Source organism: Ranitomeya imitator, chromosome 7, assembly GCF_032444005.1.
Source record: "Ranitomeya imitator isolate aRanImi1 chromosome 7, aRanImi1.pri, whole genome shotgun sequence".
NCBI lineage: Eukaryota > Metazoa > Chordata > Amphibia > Anura > Dendrobatidae > Ranitomeya > Ranitomeya imitator.
In genome coordinates, this window is record NC_091288.1 from 215118110 (window position 1) to 215141302 (window position 23193).

The 23193-nt window shown below is 44.1% G+C and overlaps 3 protein-coding genes across 3 annotated transcripts; all 3 read right to left on the bottom strand.

Moving 5' to 3' along the window:
* Window positions 1–4494: 4494 nt before the first annotated feature.
* On the bottom strand, window positions 4495–8027 carry LOC138646198 (zinc-binding protein A33-like). The gene has a single exon (XM_069735662.1). The coding sequence runs from the start codon at window positions 8025–8027 to the stop codon at window positions 7011–7013; it is 1017 nt and encodes a 338-aa protein (XP_069591763.1). The 3' UTR covers window positions 4495–7010.
* A 3235-nt stretch (window positions 8028–11262) lies between these two features.
* On the bottom strand, window positions 11263–15361 carry LOC138645457 (E3 ubiquitin-protein ligase TRIM11-like). The gene has a single exon (XM_069734795.1). The coding sequence runs from the start codon at window positions 15348–15350 to the stop codon at window positions 13779–13781; it is 1572 nt and encodes a 523-aa protein (XP_069590896.1). The 5' UTR covers window positions 15351–15361; the 3' UTR covers window positions 11263–13778.
* A 4562-nt stretch (window positions 15362–19923) lies between these two features.
* LOC138645456 (E3 ubiquitin-protein ligase TRIM7-like) lies at window positions 19924–22334 on the bottom strand. The gene has a single exon (XM_069734794.1). The coding sequence runs from the start codon at window positions 22311–22313 to the stop codon at window positions 20736–20738; it is 1578 nt and encodes a 525-aa protein (XP_069590895.1). The 5' UTR covers window positions 22314–22334; the 3' UTR covers window positions 19924–20735.
* Window positions 22335–23193: the final 859 nt, after the last annotated feature.

Consider the following 23193-nt stretch of genomic DNA (forward strand, 5'->3'; position numbering starts at 1 on the left):
GCTATCTGTCTTTTTGCATTTTCGCTATTTGTGAGGTTCTTATACCTTATTATTTGCCATTAGGAATATTTATTATCACTTTATTAGTAGGATTTATCCAACAATGTATTTATGATAGTGAGATTGATCCATACCTTTTGATATTGACTATTGAATATATTTTCAATCAATAAAAAATATTTTTTTTACTTACTCTGCCTAAAATTCCTGAATCCTTTATTCATCCCATTGTGGGGCTCATAATTTTACTATACATGCAAATGTACGTCACACATCAATGTACACACCCGATGTTCTGCAGAACCTCATTATACACATCTCAGCTGCTGCAGAACCTCACTATACACATCTCAGCTGCTGCAGAACTTCATAATACAGACCTTTGCTGCTGCAAAACCTCATAATAGAGACCTCAGCTGTTGCAGAACCTCATAACTCACCTGAGCTGCTGCAGAACCTCATAATACACCTCAGCTGCTGCAGAACCTCATAATATAGATCTTTGCTGTTGCAGAACCTCATAATACAGACCTCAGCTGTTGCAGAACCTCATAATATAGATCTTTGCTGCTGCAGAACCTCACAATACACCTCAGTTGCTACAGAAACTCATAATATACAGTACACCAAAGCTGCTGCAGAACCTCATAATGAACAGAATGAGAAAGTCTCATATTAAATCACTAGATTAAGCAATACTTCTCCCCCTACACAGTGACTTATTTTGGCCACGACGATTTCCCATTGCTTTCTCTCCTGGCAGGAGGAGTTGTCAGAGGGGCGCTGGCAGTGAGGGACATTCAGCAGATACCTGAGACTGCAGGGCGTAGACCTAAATCCGGGACTGTCCGCTGTATCCGGGACACTTGGGACTAGAGATCAGCTGATGGATTCACGGGACCCTGGTACAGATGAGTGGGACCGGGCGGCTGGACGGGAGGCCGTGAATCTCTAACCTTCCGGCGTCCCGGGTGGCATTTGATCCCCCAGGGCCGGAGCGACGTCATCTGCTCATCTCTAGTTGGGACCTAGGGATTATTTCTTGTTCCTTCATTCACAGTCGGAGCCGCCAGAACTTTCCATCTTACTGCTGCTCTCTGCCATTGAGAAGACAGAGTCCAACAGACTCCTCCACTGATTCTGCTCCCAGCCTCTCCTCCCACGGCTCCTCAGTTTCCCAGCTCTCCATCCATGGCTCCACCACTCCTTTATGTCTTCCTACAACTCCCTAGCTTCCTGCCTCTTCTCTCACTAAACATTTTGTGAGACAAGACACAGACACTTCCTGGGAGAGCTTTCCTCAAGATTAAAAAAATGACTATTATTTATTTTTTAAAATCCCAACTAGCGATGAGCGAGCCACTATCCGATACTCCATGGAGCGTCGGGGTGCTCGGGTTCGCTCGTTACTTGATCAAGTATTGCAGGTACTCGAGTCCCCGCCCCACATATTTCGTGGCTGTTAGGGTACGTTCCCACTGTCAGTGTTTGTTCAGGTTTCACTCAGCTGAATTTACGCATGAATTCCAAACCTCGGCTCACTTGTGTCCTTGCCGCATGTGTTTTTGTTTCTGTTTCGTATGTTAGATTAGATGTGCAAAGATATAGATAGTCCGCGGCGGGTTAGACACCTCCATTACTAACCCCAGGGCTTGATGCCCGCTGTGATGCACCAATTTTGGGGAAACTTCCTTCTGAGAATATAAGCCCGCAGCTGTCTGCTTCACCTGTGCTGATAATATAAGATTGCAGCTGTCTGCTTTACCTGGGCTGGTAATATAAGATTGCAGCTGTCTGCTTTACCTGGGCTGATAATATAAGATTGCAGCTGTCTGCTTTACCTGGGCTGATAATATAAGATTGCAGCTGTCTGCTGTACCTGGGCTGATAATATAAGATTGCAGCTGTCTGCTTTACCTGGGCTGATAATATAAGATTGCAGCTGTCTGCTTTACCTGGGCTGATAATATAAGATTGCAGCTGTCTGCTGTACCTGGGCTGATAATATAAGATTGCAGCTGTCTGCTGTACCTGGGCTGATAATATAAGATTGCAGCTGTCTGCTTTACCTGGGCTGATAATATAAGATTGCAGCTGTCTGCTTTACCTGGGCTGATAATATAAGATTGCAGCTGTCTGCTTTACCTGGGCTGATAATATAAGATTGCAGCTGTCTGCTTTACCTGGGCTGATAATATAAGATTGCAGCTGTCTGCTGTACCTGGGCTGATAATATAAGATTGCAGCTGTCTGCTTTACCTGGGCTGATAATATAAGATTGCAGCTGTCTGCTTTACCTGGGCTGATAATATAAGATTGCAGCTGTCAACTTTACCATTGCTGGTTATCTAAAATGGGGGGACCCCAAGTTGATCTACTGTCAATGCACCAATTTTGGGGCAACTGCCTTCTGAGAATATAAGCCCGCAGCTGTCTGCTTTACCTGGGATGATAATATAAGATTGCAGATGTCTGCTTTACCTGGGCTGATAATATAAGATTGCAGCTGTCAACTTTACCATTGCTGGTTATCTAAAATGGGGGGACCCCAAGTTGATCTACTGTCAATGCACCAATTTTGGGGCAACTGCCTTCTGAGAATATAAGCCCACAGCTGTCTGCTTTACCTGGGATGATAATATAAGATTGCAGCTGTCTGATTTACCTGGGCTGATAATATAAGATTGCAGCTGTCTGCTATACCTGGGCTGATAATATAAGATTGCAGCTGTCTGCTGTACCTGGGCTGATAATATAAGATTGCAGCTGTCTGCTTTACCTGGGCTGATAATATAAGATTGCAGCTGTCTGCTGTACCTGGGCTGATAATATAAGATTGCAGCTGTCTGCTTTACCTGGGCTGATAATATAAGATTGCAGCTGTCTGCTTTACCTGGGCTGATAATATAAGATTGCAGCTGTCTGCTTTACCTGGGCTGATAATATAAGATTGCAGCTGTCTGCTTTACCTGGGCTGATAATATAAGATTGCAGATGTCTGCTTTACCTGGGCTGATAATATAAGTTTGCAGCTGTCTGCTTTACCTGGGCTGATAATATAAGTTTGCAGATGTCTGCTTTACCTGGGCTGATAATATAAGTTTGCAGATGTCTGCTTTACCTGGGCTGATAATATAAGTTTGCAGCTGTCAACTTTACCATTGCTGGTTATCTAAAATGGGGGGACCCCAAGTTGATCTACTGTCAATGCACCAATTTTGGGGCAACTGCCTTCTGAGAATATAAGCCCGCAGCTGTCTGCTTTACCTGGGATGATAATATAAGATTGCAGATGTCTGCTTTACCTGGGCTGATAATATAAGATTGCAGCGGTCTGCTTTACCTGGGCTGATAATATAAGATTGCAGCTGTCAACTTTACCATTGCTGGTTATCTAAAATGGGGGGACCCCAAGTTGATCTACTGTCAATGCACCAATTTTGGGGCAACTGCCTTCTGAGAATATAAGCCCACAGCTGTCTGCTTTACCTGGGATGATAATATAAGATTGCAGCTGTCTGATTTACCTGGGCTGATAATATAAGATTGCAGCTGTCTGCTATACCTGGGCTGATAATATAAGATTGCAGCTGTCTGCTGTACCTGGGCTGATAATATAAGATTGCAGCTATCTGCTTTACCTGGGCTGATAATATAAGATTGCAGCTGTCTGCTTTACCTGGGCTGATAATATAAGATTGCAGCTGTCTGCTGTACCTGGGCTGATAATATAAGATTGCAGCTATCTGCTTTACCTGGGCTGATAATATAAGATTGCAGCTGTCTGCTTTACCTGGGCTGATAATATAAGATTGCAGCTGTCTGCTTTACCTGGGCTGATAATATAAGATTACAGCTGTCTGCTTTACCTAGGCTGATAATATAAGATTGCAGCTGTCTGCTTTACCTGGGCTGATAATATAAGATTGCAGCTGTCTGCTGTACCTGGGCTGATAATATAAGATTGCAGCTGTCTGCTTTACCTGGGCTGATAATATAAGATTGCAGCTGTCTGCTGTACCTGGGCTGATAATATAAGATTGCAGCTGTCTGCTTTACCTGGGCTGATAATATAAGATTACAGCGGTCTGCTTTACCTGGGCTGATAATATAAGATTGCAGGTGTCAACTTTACCATTGCTGGTTATCTAAAATGGGGGGACCCCAAGTTGATCTACTGTCAATGCACCAATTTTGGGGCGACTGCCTTCTGAGAATATAAGCCCGCAGCTGTCTGCTTTACCTGGGCTGATAATATAAGATTGCAGCTGTCTGATTTACCTGGGCTGATAATATAAGATTGCAGCTGTCTGCTATACCTGGGCTGATAATATAAGATTGCAGCGGTCTGCTTTACCATTACTGGTTATCAAAAATGGGGGGCCCCAAGTTGTTTTTTTTTTTTTTCAATTATTTATTAAACAAGTACATTAAATCACACACATAAGAAACTAATTAAATATCTTACGGATATCTATCTATAAATTTGCACATCTAATACTTAAACCTATTTTGCATTTTATTCTGGTACGTGTCACACGGATGGCACAGAGATGTCACACCTTGTGTCATCCATGTATGGGACGTGTTGACATTCATGCTGCCGGAAAAAATAGACATGAGCGCAGGGTACGTGTGCCAACAGGGGAGTGTTTTCCAGAGATGATGTAATTAGCACAAACAAAAAAGTATTTCTATGAAGTTGGACTGTAGTAAAGGACTATCTGACCACTACAGTGGGGACAGTGACTGTAAAGGCAGTGATGAGGTGGCTGAGCCAATGAGGAGGGGCAGCTGCTGTCACATGGGTCTTCTTGTGATCCCTCCCACAATCCTATTCACTACAACATGGAGACACAAGCGAACCAGAGAACATGGAAAAAAAGTGTTTATTATTCAAGTTATTCACTTTAAACATTTTTGTGAACATTTATATCTGTTTAGAAGCTTTTAACAGCAAAGTGTGTTATCGCACAACCCCTTTAGAGCATAACAATGGTCGTGGCAGAGGTACGACCACGGTCAGGCCCGGGCAGAAGGGGGTGCGCCGATGCCAGTGTCACCTGGATGTGCATCCTCAGACGTACTGTCAGGTGAAATGTATTGTGGCACAGAGACATGCTGGCTCCCTGCACTGGAATGCACGCCGCCGGCCAATCAGAGCCAGCAGCAGACGTTTGTCAGTGAAACATGGCACATGGCAGTGATGCCATGCGCTGCCCGTAATGGCATGTTGAAGTCAGCTGCCAGCTCCGCTCGGTGTGGGAGAGGAGAAGGTGAGTAGAATCGTTTGTTTCTTCTTAAAATATCAAGAACAAGAACGGAAGGTGGACCAACATTATACCAGAATTGGGGATATTATACCAGGATGGTGACATTATACCAGGATGGTGGATATTATACCAGGATGGGGACATTATACCAGGATTGGGGATATTATACCAGGATTGGGGATATTATACCAGGATGGGGACATTATACCAGGATGGGTGACATTATACCAGGATTGGGGATATTATACCAGGATTGGGACATTATACCAGGATGGGTGACATTATACCAGGATGGTGGATATTATACCAGGATGGCGGACCTTATACCAGAATTGGGGACATTATACCAGAATTGGGAATATTATACCAGGATGGGGACATTATACCAGAATTGGGGATATTATACCAGGATGGGGTCATTATACCAGGATTGGGGATATTATACCAGGATTGGGACATTATACCAGGATGGGTGACATTATACCAGAATTGGGGATATTATACCAGGATTGGGACATTATACCAGGATGGGTGACATTATACCAGAATTGGGGATATTATACCAGGATGGGGACATTATACCAGGATGGTGGATATTATACCAGGATAGGGGACCTTATACCAGAATTGGGTAAATTACAATAGCATTAATTGGGGACATTATACCAGAATTGGGAATATTATACCAGGATGGGGACATTATACCAGAATTGGGGATATTATACCAGGATGGGGACATTATACCAGAATTGGGGATATTATACCAGGATGGTGACATTATACCAGAATTTGGGATATCATACCAGGCTGGTGGACATTATACCAAAATTGGGGATATTATACCACGATGGGGGACATTATATCAAAAGTGGGGATATTATACCATGATGGGGACATTATTCCAGAATTGGGGATATTATACCAGGATGGGGGACATTATGCCAAAATTGGGGATATTATACCAGGATGGGGGACATTATACCAGAATCGGGACTATTATAGCAGCATTGGAGCATTATACCAGGATGGGGGACATTATACAAGCACTGGGGACATTATACCAGAATGGGGGATCTTATTCCAGGATGGGGGACATTATACCAGAATTTGGGACATTATACCAGAATTGGGGATATTATATCAGCATGGGGGACACTATACCACTATGGGGGGCATCATACCAGGAAGGGGCCCTTGATGGGGAAAAAATGTTATAGCATTGGGCCAAGGATGGGGGAGATTACTACAAAAAAAGAGTCAGGACAGGGGACATAATTATGGGGAGCAAACGCATGTCTTTATAGGATCTAGACTGCTAGAAGGGCCCAGACATCTGACCAATGTGCAGGTGGTGGACCAGGTCCAAATTTTACACGAAGGATCACCAGACTATAATTAGGCCACTGAATACGTAGACAGAGGTGAAAATTACTGGAAACAATAAGGGGATGGAACTTGCAGCTAAATCAAATCTTATGAGGTCGGGGACTAAATATACATTTTTGTATTTCTCTAAAAATGTTTTAACTTTATTTTTTTGTTTTGTTTATTTCCAGTAGAGACCATGGAAGCGCAATTCCCTTATTACTGAAATAACGACACGCAAAACTTTGCCTGCGATTGTGTAACGCTGAGTTGCAGCCCATCGGGCCCAGCCTGCGGTCAGGACAGAATGTTAGATCTAAAAGGGTAAATGATAGAAGATTCACTTTACTGCTGCAATAATTATCATTCTAATTATTTTATGATTTTCATGACACAATTATCATACAGATGTAAAGCGGCATAGAGCGGCTCGGAGAAGGAGGCGGTGAAGGTGTGTAAGTGTCTGATGGAGTCACATACACGATAGAAGGACAGACGCCCGGCCTCGTAATCCAGATAGATCCCCACAACCTGCACAGGAGAATCTAATAACATCTGATTATGGATATTGTTATGACTTGCGAAAAGGTTTTTCTCACAAATGATGGCCCACGACTTCTCATTGAAGCCAATAAAAGTTACGTTTTCATTCGCCTTCCTCTCCAGACTTTCCCCGGCCACCCCTATCATCCAACTACTCGCCTGACTCGCGTCCACCTCCCAGTAATGTCTCCCAGAGGAGAAACTACGGGAACCTAGCACTTGACGAGATTTGAACCTTTTGGGCCCATCGGGTCTGTTCTGTGACGTAGCGGTATGAGAAGCAGATCTGAGATCCTGAGATATAATAATGTTATTCTGAGCCGTGTCTACATCCAGTAATATTTCAGATTTCTCCATCACTGGAAACTCTCTCTTCTTTAGATCCATCAGATTATCGGCAAAGTTCCCCAGTCCTCCGTGTAATATCTGTGAGACTAGGCCTTCATCCACACACGGAGGACCTCTTACATCACCGATGACCTCACAGCTCCCAGAACTGATGTCACCATGGCTTAACTCTTCTTGCAGAAAGGTCAGTGGATAAGTGATATTACATAGTCCCTCAAGACTATTCATTTTCTTGGCCAGTTTGTCCACATGAAGCTCTACCGGTTTGACCAGTTCAGTGACTGATAGTAACACCTGATTCCTCTGTCTGCAAATTTCTCCCTGGATTCTCTTTTCGAGATCATCCAGCTTCTTCCTGAGATTTGTAAATAGGAGAGCGACTCTGTCGGTGACTCTGGAAGATTTCTTTCTCTGTTTTGTCCCATGATCCTTTAGATTCTGGATTCTTTTTTCAGCTTCTTCTCTCCCTAGCTTCCTGCCTCTTCTCTCACTAAACATTTTGTGAGACAAGACACAGACACTTCCTGGGAGAGCTTTCCTCAAGATTAAAAAAATGACTATTATTTATTTTTTAAAATCCCAACTAGCGATGAGCGAGCCACTATCCGATACTCCATGGAGCGTCGGGGTGCTCGGGTTCGCTCGTTACTTGATCAAGTATTGCAGGTACTCGAGTCCCCGCCCCACATATTTCGTGGCTGTTAGGGTACGTTCCCACTGTCAGTGTTTGTTCAGGTTTCACTCAGCTGAATTTACGCATGAATTCCAAACCTCGGCTCACTTGTGTCCTTGCCGCATGTGTTTTTGTTTCTGTTTCGTATGTTAGATTAGATGTGCAAAGATATAGATAGTCCGCGGCGGGTTAGACACCTCCATTACTAACCCCAGGGCTTGATGCCCGCTGTGATGCACCAATTTTGGGGAAACTTCCTTCTGAGAATATAAGCCCGCAGCTGTCTGCTTCACCTGTGCTGATAATATAAGATTGCAGCTGTCTGCTTTACCTGGGCTGGTAATATAAGATTGCAGCTGTCTGCTTTACCTGGGCTGATAATATAAGATTGCAGCTGTCTGCTTTACCTGGGCTGATAATATAAGATTGCAGCTGTCTGCTGTACCTGGGCTGATAATATAAGATTGCAGCTGTCTGCTTTACCTGGGCTGATAATATAAGATTGCAGCTGTCTGCTTTACCTGGGCTGATAATATAAGATTGCAGCTGTCTGCTGTACCTGGGCTGATAATATAAGATTGCAGCTGTCTGCTGTACCTGGGCTGATAATATAAGATTGCAGCTGTCTGCTTTACCTGGGCTGATAATATAAGATTGCAGCTGTCTGCTTTACCTGGGCTGATAATATAAGATTGCAGCTGTCTGCTTTACCTGGGCTGATAATATAAGATTGCAGCTGTCTGCTTTACCTGGGCTGATAATATAAGATTGCAGCTGTCTGCTGTACCTGGGCTGATAATATAAGATTGCAGCTGTCTGCTTTACCTGGGCTGATAATATAAGATTGCAGCTGTCTGCTTTACCTGGGCTGATAATATAAGATTGCAGCTGTCAACTTTACCATTGCTGGTTATCTAAAATGGGGGGACCCCAAGTTGATCTACTGTCAATGCACCAATTTTGGGGCAACTGCCTTCTGAGAATATAAGCCCGCAGCTGTCTGCTTTACCTGGGATGATAATATAAGATTGCAGATGTCTGCTTTACCTGGGCTGATAATATAAGATTGCAGCTGTCAACTTTACCATTGCTGGTTATCTAAAATGGGGGGACCCCAAGTTGATCTACTGTCAATGCACCAATTTTGGGGCAACTGCCTTCTGAGAATATAAGCCCACAGCTGTCTGCTTTACCTGGGATGATAATATAAGATTGCAGCTGTCTGATTTACCTGGGCTGATAATATAAGATTGCAGCTGTCTGCTATACCTGGGCTGATAATATAAGATTGCAGCTGTCTGCTGTACCTGGGCTGATAATATAAGATTGCAGCTGTCTGCTTTACCTGGGCTGATAATATAAGATTGCAGCTGTCTGCTGTACCTGGGCTGATAATATAAGATTGCAGCTGTCTGCTTTACCTGGGCTGATAATATAAGATTGCAGCTGTCTGCTTTACCTGGGCTGATAATATAAGATTGCAGCTGTCTGCTTTACCTGGGCTGATAATATAAGATTGCAGCTGTCTGCTTTACCTGGGCTGATAATATAAGATTGCAGATGTCTGCTTTACCTGGGCTGATAATATAAGTTTGCAGCTGTCTGCTTTACCTGGGCTGATAATATAAGTTTGCAGATGTCTGCTTTACCTGGGCTGATAATATAAGTTTGCAGATGTCTGCTTTACCTGGGCTGATAATATAAGTTTGCAGCTGTCAACTTTACCATTGCTGGTTATCTAAAATGGGGGGACCCCAAGTTGATCTACTGTCAATGCACCAATTTTGGGGCAACTGCCTTCTGAGAATATAAGCCCGCAGCTGTCTGCTTTACCTGGGATGATAATATAAGATTGCAGATGTCTGCTTTACCTGGGCTGATAATATAAGATTGCAGCGGTCTGCTTTACCTGGGCTGATAATATAAGATTGCAGCTGTCAACTTTACCATTGCTGGTTATCTAAAATGGGGGGACCCCAAGTTGATCTACTGTCAATGCACCAATTTTGGGGCAACTGCCTTCTGAGAATATAAGCCCACAGCTGTCTGCTTTACCTGGGATGATAATATAAGATTGCAGCTGTCTGATTTACCTGGGCTGATAATATAAGATTGCAGCTGTCTGCTATACCTGGGCTGATAATATAAGATTGCAGCTGTCTGCTGTACCTGGGCTGATAATATAAGATTGCAGCTATCTGCTTTACCTGGGCTGATAATATAAGATTGCAGCTGTCTGCTTTACCTGGGCTGATAATATAAGATTGCAGCTGTCTGCTGTACCTGGGCTGATAATATAAGATTGCAGCTATCTGCTTTACCTGGGCTGATAATATAAGATTGCAGCTGTCTGCTTTACCTGGGCTGATAATATAAGATTGCAGCTGTCTGCTTTACCTGGGCTGATAATATAAGATTACAGCTGTCTGCTTTACCTAGGCTGATAATATAAGATTGCAGCTGTCTGCTTTACCTGGGCTGATAATATAAGATTGCAGCTGTCTGCTGTACCTGGGCTGATAATATAAGATTGCAGCTGTCTGCTTTACCTGGGCTGATAATATAAGATTGCAGCTGTCTGCTGTACCTGGGCTGATAATATAAGATTGCAGCTGTCTGCTTTACCTGGGCTGATAATATAAGATTACAGCGGTCTGCTTTACCTGGGCTGATAATATAAGATTGCAGGTGTCAACTTTACCATTGCTGGTTATCTAAAATGGGGGGACCCCAAGTTGATCTACTGTCAATGCACCAATTTTGGGGCGACTGCCTTCTGAGAATATAAGCCCGCAGCTGTCTGCTTTACCTGGGCTGATAATATAAGATTGCAGCTGTCTGATTTACCTGGGCTGATAATATAAGATTGCAGCTGTCTGCTATACCTGGGCTGATAATATAAGATTGCAGCGGTCTGCTTTACCATTACTGGTTATCAAAAATGGGGGGCCCCAAGTTGTTTTTTTTTTTTTTCAATTATTTATTAAACAAGTACATTAAATCACACACATAAGAAACTAATTAAATATCTTACGGATATCTATCTATAAATTTGCACATCTAATACTTAAACCTATTTTGCATTTTATTCTGGTACGTGTCACACGGATGGCACAGAGATGTCACACCTTGTGTCATCCATGTATGGGACGTGTTGACATTCATGCTGCCGGAAAAAATAGACATGAGCGCAGGGTACGTGTGCCAACAGGGGAGTGTTTTCCAGAGATGATGTAATTAGCACAAACAAAAAAGTATTTCTATGAAGTTGGACTGTAGTAAAGGACTATCTGACCACTACAGTGGGGACAGTGACTGTAAAGGCAGTGATGAGGTGGCTGAGCCAATGAGGAGGGGCAGCTGCTGTCACATGGGTCTTCTTGTGATCCCTCCCACAATCCTATTCACTACAACATGGAGACACAAGCGAACCAGAGAACATGGAAAAAAAGTGTTTATTATTCAAGTTATTCACTTTAAACATTTTTGTGAACATTTATATCTGTTTAGAAGCTTTTAACAGCAAAGTGTGTTATCGCACAACCCCTTTAGAGCATAACAATGGTCGTGGCAGAGGTACGACCACGGTCAGGCCCGGGCAGAAGGGGGTGCGCCGATGCCAGTGTCACCTGGATGTGCATCCTCAGACGTACTGTCAGGTGAAATGTATTGTGGCACAGAGACATGCTGGCTCCCTGCACTGGAATGCACGCCGCCGGCCAATCAGAGCCAGCAGCAGACGTTTGTCAGTGAAACATGGCACATGGCAGTGATGCCATGCGCTGCCCGTAATGGCATGTTGAAGTCAGCTGCCAGCTCCGCTCGGTGTGGGAGAGGAGAAGGTGAGTAGAATCGTTTGTTTCTTCTTAAAATATCAAGAACAAGAACGGAAGGTGGACCAACATTATACCAGAATTGGGGATATTATACCAGGATGGTGACATTATACCAGGATGGTGGATATTATACCAGGATGGGGACATTATACCAGGATTGGGGATATTATACCAGGATTGGGGATATTATACCAGGATGGGGACATTATACCAGGATGGGTGACATTATACCAGGATTGGGGATATTATACCAGGATTGGGACATTATACCAGGATGGGTGACATTATACCAGGATGGTGGATATTATACCAGGATGGCGGACCTTATACCAGAATTGGGGACATTATACCAGAATTGGGAATATTATACCAGGATGGGGACATTATACCAGAATTGGGGATATTATACCAGGATGGGGTCATTATACCAGGATTGGGGATATTATACCAGGATTGGGACATTATACCAGGATGGGTGACATTATACCAGAATTGGGGATATTATACCAGGATTGGGACATTATACCAGGATGGGTGACATTATACCAGAATTGGGGATATTATACCAGGATGGGGACATTATACCAGGATGGTGGATATTATACCAGGATAGGGGACCTTATACCAGAATTGGGTAAATTACAATAGCATTAATTGGGGACATTATACCAGAATTGGGAATATTATACCAGGATGGGGACATTATACCAGAATTGGGGATATTATACCAGGATGGGGACATTATACCAGAATTGGGGATATTATACCAGGATGGTGACATTATACCAGAATTTGGGATATCATACCAGGCTGGTGGACATTATACCAAAATTGGGGATATTATACCACGATGGGGGACATTATATCAAAAGTGGGGATATTATACCATGATGGGGACATTATTCCAGAATTGGGGATATTATACCAGGATGGGGGACATTATGCCAAAATTGGGGATATTATACCAGGATGGGGGACATTATACCAGAATCGGGACTATTATAGCAGCATTGGAGCATTATACCAGGATGGGGGACATTATACAAGCACTGGGGACATTATACCAGAATGGGGGATCTTATTCCAGGATGGGGGACATTATACCAGAATTTGGGACATTATACCAGAATTGGGGATATTATATCAGCATGGGGGACACTATACCACTATGGGGGGCATCATACCAGGAAGGGGCCCTTGATGGGGAAAAAATGTTATAGCATTGGGCCAAGGATGGGGGAGATTACTACAAAAAAAGAGTCAGGACAGGGGACATAATTATGGGGAGCAAACGCATGTCTTTATAGGATCTAGACTGCTAGAAGGGCCCAGACATCTGACCAATGTGCAGGTGGTGGACCAGGTCCAAATTTTACACGAAGGATCACCAGACTATAATTAGGCCACTGAATACGTAGACAGAGGTGAAAATTACTGGAAACAATAAGGGGATGGAACTTGCAGCTAAATCAAATCTTATGAGGTCGGGGACTAAATATACATTTTTGTATTTCTCTAAAAATGTTTTAACTTTATTTTTTTGTTTTGTTTATTTCCAGTAGAGACCATGGAAGCGCAATTCCCTTATTACTGAAATAACGACACGCAAAACTTTGCCTGCGATTGTGTAACGCTGAGTTGCAGCCCATCGGGCCCAGCCTGCGGTCAGGACAGAATGTTAGATCTAAAAGGGTAAATGATAGAAGATTCACTTTACTGCTGCAATAATTATCATTCTAATTATTTTATGATTTTCATGACACAATTATCATACAGATGTAAAGCGGCATAGAGCGGCTCGGAGAAGGAGGCGGTGAAGGTGTGTAAGTGTCTGATGGAGTCACATACACGATAGAAGGACAGACGCCCGGCCTCGTAATCCAGATAGATCCCCACAACCTGCACAGGAGAATCTAATAACATCTGATTATGGATATTGTTATGACTTGCGAAAAGGTTTTTCTCACAAATGATGGCCCACGACTTCTCATTGAAGCCAATAAAAGTTACGTTTTCATTCGCCTTCCTCTCCAGACTTTCCCCGGCCACCCCTATCATCCAACTACTCGCCTGACTCGCGTCCACCTCCCAGTAATGTCTCCCAGAGGAGAAACTACGGGAACCTAGCACTTGACGAGATTTGAACCTTTTGGGCCCATCGGGTCTGTTCTGTGACGTAGCGGTATGAGAAGCAGATCTGAGATCCTGAGATATAATAATGTTATTCTGAGCCGTGTCTACATCCAGTAATATTTCAGATTTCTCCATCACTGGAAACTCTCTCTTCTTTAGATCCATCAGATTATCGGCAAAGTTCCCCAGTCCTCCGTGTAATATCTGTGAGACTAGGCCTTCATCCACACACGGAGGACCTCTTACATCACCGATGACCTCACAGCTCCCAGAACTGATGTCACCATGGCTTAACTCTTCTTGCAGAAAGGTCAGTGGATAAGTGATATTACATAGTCCCTCAAGACTATTCATTTTCTTGGCCAGTTTGTCCACATGAAGCTCTACCGGTTTGACCAGTTCGGTGACTGATAGTAACACCTGATTCCTCTGTCTGCAAATTTCTCCCTGGATTCTCTTTTCGAGATCATCCAGCTTCTTCCTGAGATTTGTAAATAGGAGAGCGACTCTGTCGGTGACTCTGGAAGATTTCTTTCTCTGTTTTGTCCCATGATCCTTTAGATTCTGGATTCTTTTTTCAGCTTCTTCTCTGTTGGATTTAATTTCCTCCAAGACAAATTGTATTTTCTCCTTCTTCTTCTCAGAGGCCACATCCAGTAGCTCCACATCATGTCCCTTGTGGTCTCCGGCCACCCAGCAGGACACACAGATACAGGCGACGTCTATAGGACAGTAGTATTTCAGCATCTCCTTGTGTGTGGAGCATTTTCTTTCCTCCAGGGTATCAGTGGGGTCAACTAAGGTATGTTCTGGTGACTTACTGTGTCTGCTTAGGTGTTTTTCACAAAAAGACGCCTCACACTGTAGACATGTTCTTACAGCCGGGGCAGGAGAATCACAGTAAGTACAGAAGATTCTGGTCTCCTCCATATCAGGCTGAGTAGATGAGAAATGCTCCACTATGTTCCTCAGCTTCCGGTTCTTCTCCAGGGCCGGACGCTCCGGATATTCTGCTCTGCAGTCAGGACAGGAATACCCTCCAGCCGCCTCCTGTGCATCCAGCACACTCACAATACACGAGCGGCAGAAGTTGTGTCCACATCTCAGGGATACGGGATCTGTATAGAGGCTCAGGCAGATGGAGCAGTTCAGCTCGTCCCTCAGCTCTGCAGACGCCATTGTGGTGGGAAAGAGCGGGAACCTAAACCTGAAAAGTTTCTTCACACAAGGGAGGAGGAGGGTTTTTCCATTGCAATTAACCCCTGTAGCTCTGGAAGCAATAGGCACGCACTATATTGTAAATATAGTGGAATGTCTCAGATGCCGCAGAACCTCACAATGGAGAACATCCGCTGCTGCGGCTACAGTTAATAGTATGACTAATAAGGCTTCCTAGTGAAGTATGAGAATATTACAAGTCTCCAACTACGATCTGTACGGATAAGCTCAGCTTGTAAACCTGTACTTTTATGTGATCATGGATCTGATCTGTTTGATGACTTATAATATATTGGAGGGAAGATGGCTTCACCAGCGAGGATAACAACATCATACACACGACATGACCAAACCGCTGCACGACCAGCTCTACCCTCGCCTACTGTATCCTCACCCATCCCTTGTAGATTGTGAGCCCTCGCGGGCAGGGTCCTCTCTCCTCCTGTATCCTCACCCATCCCTTGTAGATTGTGAGCCTTCGCGGGCAGGGTCCTCTCTCCTCCTGTATCCTCACCCATCCCTTGTAGATTGTGAGCCCTCGCGGGCAGGGTCCTCTCTCCTCCTGTATCCTCATCCATCCCTTGTAGATTGTGAGCCCTCGCGGGCAGGGTCCTCTCTCCACCTGTATCCTCATCCATCCCTTGTAGATTGTGAGCCCACGCGGGCAGGGTCCTCTCTCCACCTGTATCCTCACCCATCCCTTGTAGATTGTGAGCCCTCGCGGGCAGGGTCCTCTCTCCTCCTGTATCCTCACCCATCCCTTGTAGATTGTGAGCCCTCGCGGGCAGGGTCCTCTCCACCTGTATCCTCACCCATCCCTTGTAGATTGTGAGCCCTCGCGGGCAGGGTCCTCTCTCCACCTGTATCCTCACCCATCCCTTGTAGATTGTGAGCCCTCGCGGGCAGGGTCCTCTCTCCACCTGTATCCTCACCCATCCCTTGTAGATTGTGAGCCCTCGCGGGCAGGGTCCTCTCTCCTCCTGTATCCTCACCCATCCCTTGTAGATTGTGAGCCCTCGCGGGCAGGGTCCTCTCTCCACCTGTATCCTCACCCATCCCTAGTAGATTGTGAGCCCTCGCGGGCAGGGTCCTCTCTCCTCCTGTATCCTCACCCATCCCTTGTAGATTGTGAGCCCTCACGGGCAGGGTCCTCTCCACCTGTATCCTCACCCATCCCTTGTAGATTGTGAGCCCTCGCGGGCAGGGTCCTCTCTCCACCTGTATCCTCACCCATCCCTTGTAGATTGTGAGCCCTCGCGGGCAGGGTCCTCTCTCCACCTGTATCCTCACCCATCCCTTGTAGATTGTGAGCCCTCGCGGGCAGGGTCCTCTCTCCTCCTGTATCCTCACCCATCCCTTGTAGATTGTGAGCCCTCGCGGGCAGGGTCCTCTCTCCACCTGTATCCTCACCCATCGCTTGCAGACTGTGAGCCCTCGCGGGCAGGGTCCTCTCTCCTCCTGTACCAGTTATGACTTATATTGTTTAAGATTATTGTACTTGTTTTTATTATGTATACCCCTCCTCACATGTAAAGCGTCATGGAATAAATGGCGCTATAACAATAAATAATAATAATACAGGGAACTCGTCACACCAATTTTTTCAATAACTTTCTCCCTAGAGACAGTTTCAGTATGGTCGTAATTTACCAAAGACTTGAGGGCAACACCGTGTCAATATGGAGGCAGAGTCTACGTTGTGCCTATTCTTTAGCACATTTTCCCTAGAATATGAAGAATTCCTCCTAAAAGTACAAATCCTTTTCAGTTTTTTTCCTGGAAAATATGACATTGTGTCAACCCTAAAAATCAAATACTGGAAGGTAAGAGATTCGCGGCCTCCCGTCTCGATGGCAGCTAGCACTGACCTGGACGCTGGACCACAGTCCCGCAAATCGATCCTCATCTCTAGTAATACCTTTGGAATACTTCCGATCTCAGTGATTCTTTTCTGATTTTTTCATGGCACGTTGTACTTTATGGTAGTAATAAATTTTAATCAATGTTTTAATTTTATTCATTCTGATGTTCAACTACATGACATAACAAATTCAAGTGATATGTTATAAACAAACATTCTCTTTCTTACACAAAATCCTTTTTTTTTTTTCGGGGCAGATGTCATACTGATAAGCAGGATCCTTTTTATACCCCTCTTGGTACACTCTGCACAATTTTTTCTCTTTTTTTCCTACTTTACAGTTTGGGGAACTTCACCTGGGAAATGTGGCAATGTGATGATTGCATGTGGCCGCGCTTTCAGAAGTCCTTGTCTTCCACCCCTACTCGGTCTTGATAACCATGTCTTGATGCATCGTGGATAGGACAGTCCAATCATGGAGTTCTTTGACTCATATACTGTATACAAAATTTATGGGTGTACCTGGATGCAGTGTAACACAGTTTGTATAACTTTACGTCATACCTTGCTGTTATTTGGTGGAATTGAAAGCTCCCAAGATGAACAGAGGGCGCGTGAGTCCAAATGTTTTGCTCAATAGTAAATGCCTCAACAGGTTTAGTACTGACGGGCCAATGTATGTATCCTAAGAACACTGAACTCACAATTGAATCCATAAACTCTGGATGACACCAAAAGCCTAGACCATGAGCTGTTAGGAGGGTCGTAAAATCTGTGAGTCAGGAAGACAATTGTGTGTCCTGTAGTATATAGCCTTTTGTTCTGTTGATAAGAGAAAATAATGCACCAACATGGGAGACATCTTGGAAGGCACATAACCTCTGTGGTGTTTGGATTACAAACCATTGTTCTTGAGGGACATCTTGCATCCATCCTAAACGGAATTTGAACCTGTCCTCAGGGCCTTTTGGCTATATACAAGGACGCCATCTTCAGGAAAATGAAGGGCCACTGCAATCATGCTTGACTCTTGACCCTCTACTCTACTCTGGACCTAAGAGTGCCACCTTCAGGAAAGCATGGACCTCAGCAGCCATGTGCATGATTCTGGAGAACTCTAAAGACTGACCTGATTGGGTGGTGCTATTATGTGGAGGTGTTACAGGGATGGGCAAAGTATGGGCTATGTCTGACTGTGTGACGTGTATATATAAAGGTAGCACACCAAGCTAGTTAGGTATCTTCCAACTTCCCACCTTACACCACCCTCTCCTTTTTCCCTTTCATTGTGCCCTTGCCCTTTAGGTTTCCGTTATGTATGTTATTGTAAATATCCTACTTGTAATAAATCCACTGAGTCCTTGTCATGGATTGTATGATAAACCCACAATCAGGTATGTACATATGCAAAGTTCCCTCAAAGTTCCTCATCTCCGCTGCATTAATAGGTGTCAATCTGTGATGCTTGGCAAATACAAATGTATGGCTTTGGGATAGAAATGTACTCCACATAGATATTTGCCTGGATTCCCATTAATTTCATTAGAGAAATAAACCTCTCCCCCCCACGATGAAAGGACTGCAGTTATTAACATTCCCTTCATCACCGTCATTGTGGTTTCATCTATTTACAGGGTTTGTTACGTGGCCACTACTTCCTTTTCTAGCCCTGTCGTTCACCCAAACAGTAGTTTTCCCCCATATATTAGGAATCGGCGTACTCAAGAGAAATTGCACAACACATTGTTTGGTCCATTTCTCCCGTTACTCTTGTGAAAATAAAAAAATTGGGGCTAAAACAAAATTTTTGTTGTGAAAATGTGATTTTTTTATTTCCACGGCTCAGCGTTATAAAATTCTGTGAAGCTCCTGGGGCTTCGAAGTGCTCACTACACATCTAGATAAATTCCTTGAGGGGGTCTAGTTTCCAAAATGGGTCCCTTGTGGGGGGTTTCCACTATTTAGGCACCTCAGGGACTCTCCAAACGCAACATTGTGTCCTCTATCAGTTCCAGCCAATTTTACATTCAAAAAGTCAAATGGCGCTCCTTCCCTTCAGAGCCCTGCCATGCGCCAAAACAGTAGTTTGGCTAAAGTAATATTTTTATAAAACTTTAATTTTTTTCCTTACACATTGCTTTAGCTCCTGTGATGCACCCGAAAGGTTAATAAACTTTGTGAATGTGGTTTTGAGCAGTTTGAAAGGTGCAGTTTTTAGAATGGTGTCACTTCTGAGTATTTTCTGTAATGTAGACCCCTCAAAGTGACTTAAAATGTGATGTGGTCCCTAAAAAAATTATTTTTAAAACTTTGCGGGAAACTGAGAAATTGCTCACTAAGGCTACGTTCAGATTAGCGGCGACGCACGCGTCATGCGCCCCTATGTTTAACATGGGGGACGCATGCGTTTTTCTTGTTGCGTTTTCCGACACGTGCGTCGTTTTTGACGCTAGCGTCGGACGCAAGAAAATGCAACAAGTTGCATTTTTCTTGCGTCTGATTTTCGTTGCAAAACGCAGCGTTTTTGCGTGCGTTTGCACGCGTTTTTTCGTGCGTCGTGCGTTGCGTCGCCGACGCAGCGGCGCGCAACGCTAATCTGAACGTAGCCTAACTTTTAATCCTTCTGACAAAAAAAATTTATATATATTTCAAAAATTGTGCTAATGTAAAGTAGACATTGTCAGAAAAGTTATTTATTAACTATTTTGTATTACATAACGCTCTGGTTTTAGGGCATAAAAATGAAAAGTTTGACATTTTCTAAATTTTTGCCAAATATCCAATATTTTCAGAAATAAACACAAGTCATATCAAACAAATGTAACCACTATCATGAAGTACAATATGTCACATAAAATAATCTCAGAATCACTGGTATATGTTGAATCGTTCTAGAGTCATTACCTCATAAAGGGACACTGGTCAGAATTGAAAAAAATTGTTCTGGTCACGAAGGTGAAAACAGGATCTGGAGTGAAAGGGTTAAAGCCCATTTCCACCTTCACAGCAACATTTGCGAAAAAAAATTACAACAGGTCTTGAATCTTGATTAAAAAAATTCTTTTTTTTTTGTATACAGCTCAAATGCAAACCTAAACATCTCCATGACAACAGACAATAAATCCTGTGTAGACATTATGTGGTAAAGTTAGGTAGGATTCAATACATACATATAGATGAAAATTATTAAGGGGGAGTAACTCGCAGCTAAATAATATCTTATCATGGGGACTAAAATGTTTGTTTTTATTTACCTAAAAAAAATTTGTAATTTTTATCATTTTTCCTTTAGTCCCAGCAGGTACCATGGAAGTGCGATCCTCTGATTACTGAAATTAAAGACATGGCAAACATTGCCTGCGAGTGTAACGCTGATCTGCAGGCCATCAGGCCCAGCCTGCGATCACGACAGTGTTAGACCTAAAAGTGTGAATGATAGAAGGTGAAGATTCACTTTACGCTTTATTGTCACCATTTTGTTGTAATTATTTTATGATTCTGATCGTGCAATTATTATATAGATAGAAAGCGGCATAGAGCGGCTCGGAGAAGGAGGCAGTGAAGGTGTGTAAGTGTCTGATGGGGTCACACACCTGATAGAAGGACAGACGCCCGGCCTCGTAATCCAGACAGATGCCCACAACCTGCACAGGAGAATCTAAAACTAACTTTTTGTGAATATCGTTATGACTTGCATAGCGTTGTTGTTTCTCAGTAATTATGGCCCACGATTTCTCATTAAAGCCAATAAAAGTTACGTTTTCATTCGCCTTCCTCTCCACACTTTCCCCGGCCACCCCTATCATCCAACTACTCGCCTGACTCACGTCCACCTCCCAGTAATGTCTCCCGGAGGAGAAGCTGCAAGAATTTAACACTTGACGAGATTTGAACCTCTTGGGCCCATCGGGTCTGTTTTGTGACGTAGCGGAATAATAAGCAGATCTGAGATCCTGAGATATAATAATGTTATTATGGGCCGTGTCTATATCCAGTAATACTTCCGATTTCTCCATCACTGAGAACTGTCTCTTCAGCTTCATATCAATCAGATCATCAGCAAAGTTCCCCAGTCCTCTGTGTAATATCTGTGAGACTAGGCCTTCATCCACACACGGAGGATCTCCTACATCACCGATGACCTCACAGCTCCCGTCACTGATGTCACCGGCGTTTACGTCTTGTAGAAAGGTCAGTGGATCAGTGATATTACATAATCCTTCGAGATGATTCATGTCCTTGGTCAGTTTGTCCACTTGAAGCTCTACCTGTTTGACCAGGTCACAGACTGAACGTAAGACCTGATCCTTCTGTCTGGAAATCTCTCCCTGGATTCTGTTTTCTAGATCATCCAGCTTCTTCCTGAGATCAGTAAACAGGAGAGCGACTCTGTCACCGAGTCCGGCTGATTTATAACCCTGTTGTGTCCTGTAATACTTCAGATTCTGGACTCTTATTTCAGTTTCTTCTCTCTTGGACTTTAGTTTCTCCATAACAGGTCTCAGTTTCTCTTTCTTCTTCTCAGAGGCGACATTCAGTGGCTCAACTTCATGTGCCTTATGGGCTCCGGCCACCCAGCAGGTCACACAGATACAGGCGGCATCTATAGGACAATAATATTTCAGGATCTCATTGTGTGTGGAGCATTTTCGATCCATAAATGACACCGTAGGTTCAGTTAGATTGTGATTCACCGACTTGTTATGGGCTGCGAGATGTTCCTCACACATGGAGGTCTCACAATGAACACAGGATTTCACAGCCGGGACAGGAGACTTTGTACAGTAAGTACAGAAGATCCTGGTCTCCTCCATATCAGGCTGAGTAGATGAGAAACGCTCCACTATGTTCCTCAGCTTTCGGTTCTTCTCCAGGGCCGGACGCTCCGGATATTCTGCTCTGCAGTCAGGACAGGAATACCCTCCAGCCGCCTCCTGTGCATCCAGCACACTCACAATACACGACCGGCAGAAGTTGTGTCCACATCTCAGGGATACGGGGTCTGTATAGAGGCTCAGGCAGATGGAGCAGTTCAGCTCGTCCCTCAGCTCCGCAGACGCCATTGTGGTGGGAAATGCAATGTGTGACAGAATAGAAACCAAAAGATAAAAGTTATTTCATACAGGAAGGGTGGAGACTTTCTGAAGTCAGATTAACCCCTACCAGAGGCGTAGCTAGGGCTTTGGTTCAGGGGGGGTGAAGCTTCTGAGTGGGCCACTAATCAGGTAACCTTCATTACAACTCGGTGACGCACCCTAATACTGGAGGAGAACCTCAGCAGATGACTGCACTATTACTGAAGATAATCTCTATATAAAGACCAATATGGCAGCCCCCCTATAGGCAGATCCTGAAGTATAAGGCAGCCCCACCATAGGCAGATCCTGAAGTATAAGGCAGCCCTCCTATAGGCAGATCCTGAAGTATAAGGCAGCCCCCTATAGGCAGATTCTGAAGTATAATGCAGCCCCCCCTATAGGCTAATAATGAAGTATAAGGCAGCCCCCTATAGGCAGATTCTGAAGTATAATGCAGCCCCCCCTATAGGCTAATAATGAAGTATAAGGCAGCCCCCCTATAGGCAGATAATGAAGTATAAGGCAGCCCCACCATAGGCATATCCTGAAGTATAAGGCAGCCCTCCTATAGGCAGATCCTGAAGTATAAGGCAGCCCCCTATAGGCAGATTCTGAAGTATAATGCAGCCCCCCCTATAGGCAGATAATGAAGTATAAGGCAGCCCCACCATAGGCAGATCCTGAAGTATAAGGCAGCCCTCCTATAGGCAGATCCTGAAGTATAAGGCAGCCCCCTATAGGCAGATCCTGAAGTATAAGGCAGCCCCCTATAGGCAGATCCTGAAGTATAATGCAGCCCCCCTATAGGCTAATAATGAAGTATAAGGCAGCCCCCCTATAGGCAGATCCTGAAGTATAATGCAGC

Excerpts from the sequence above, each read along its gene's own strand:
- LOC138646198 (XM_069735662.1), bottom strand. The coding sequence starts at position 8,027 with ATGTTTAGTGAGAGAAGAGGCAGGAAGCTAGGGAGAGAAGAAGCTGAA.
- LOC138645457 (XM_069734795.1), bottom strand. The coding sequence starts at position 15,350 with ATGGCGTCTGCAGAGCTGAGGGACGAGCTGAACTGCTCCATCTGCCTG.
- LOC138645456 (XM_069734794.1), bottom strand. The coding sequence starts at position 22,313 with ATGGCGTCTGCGGAGCTGAGGGACGAGCTGAACTGCTCCATCTGCCTG.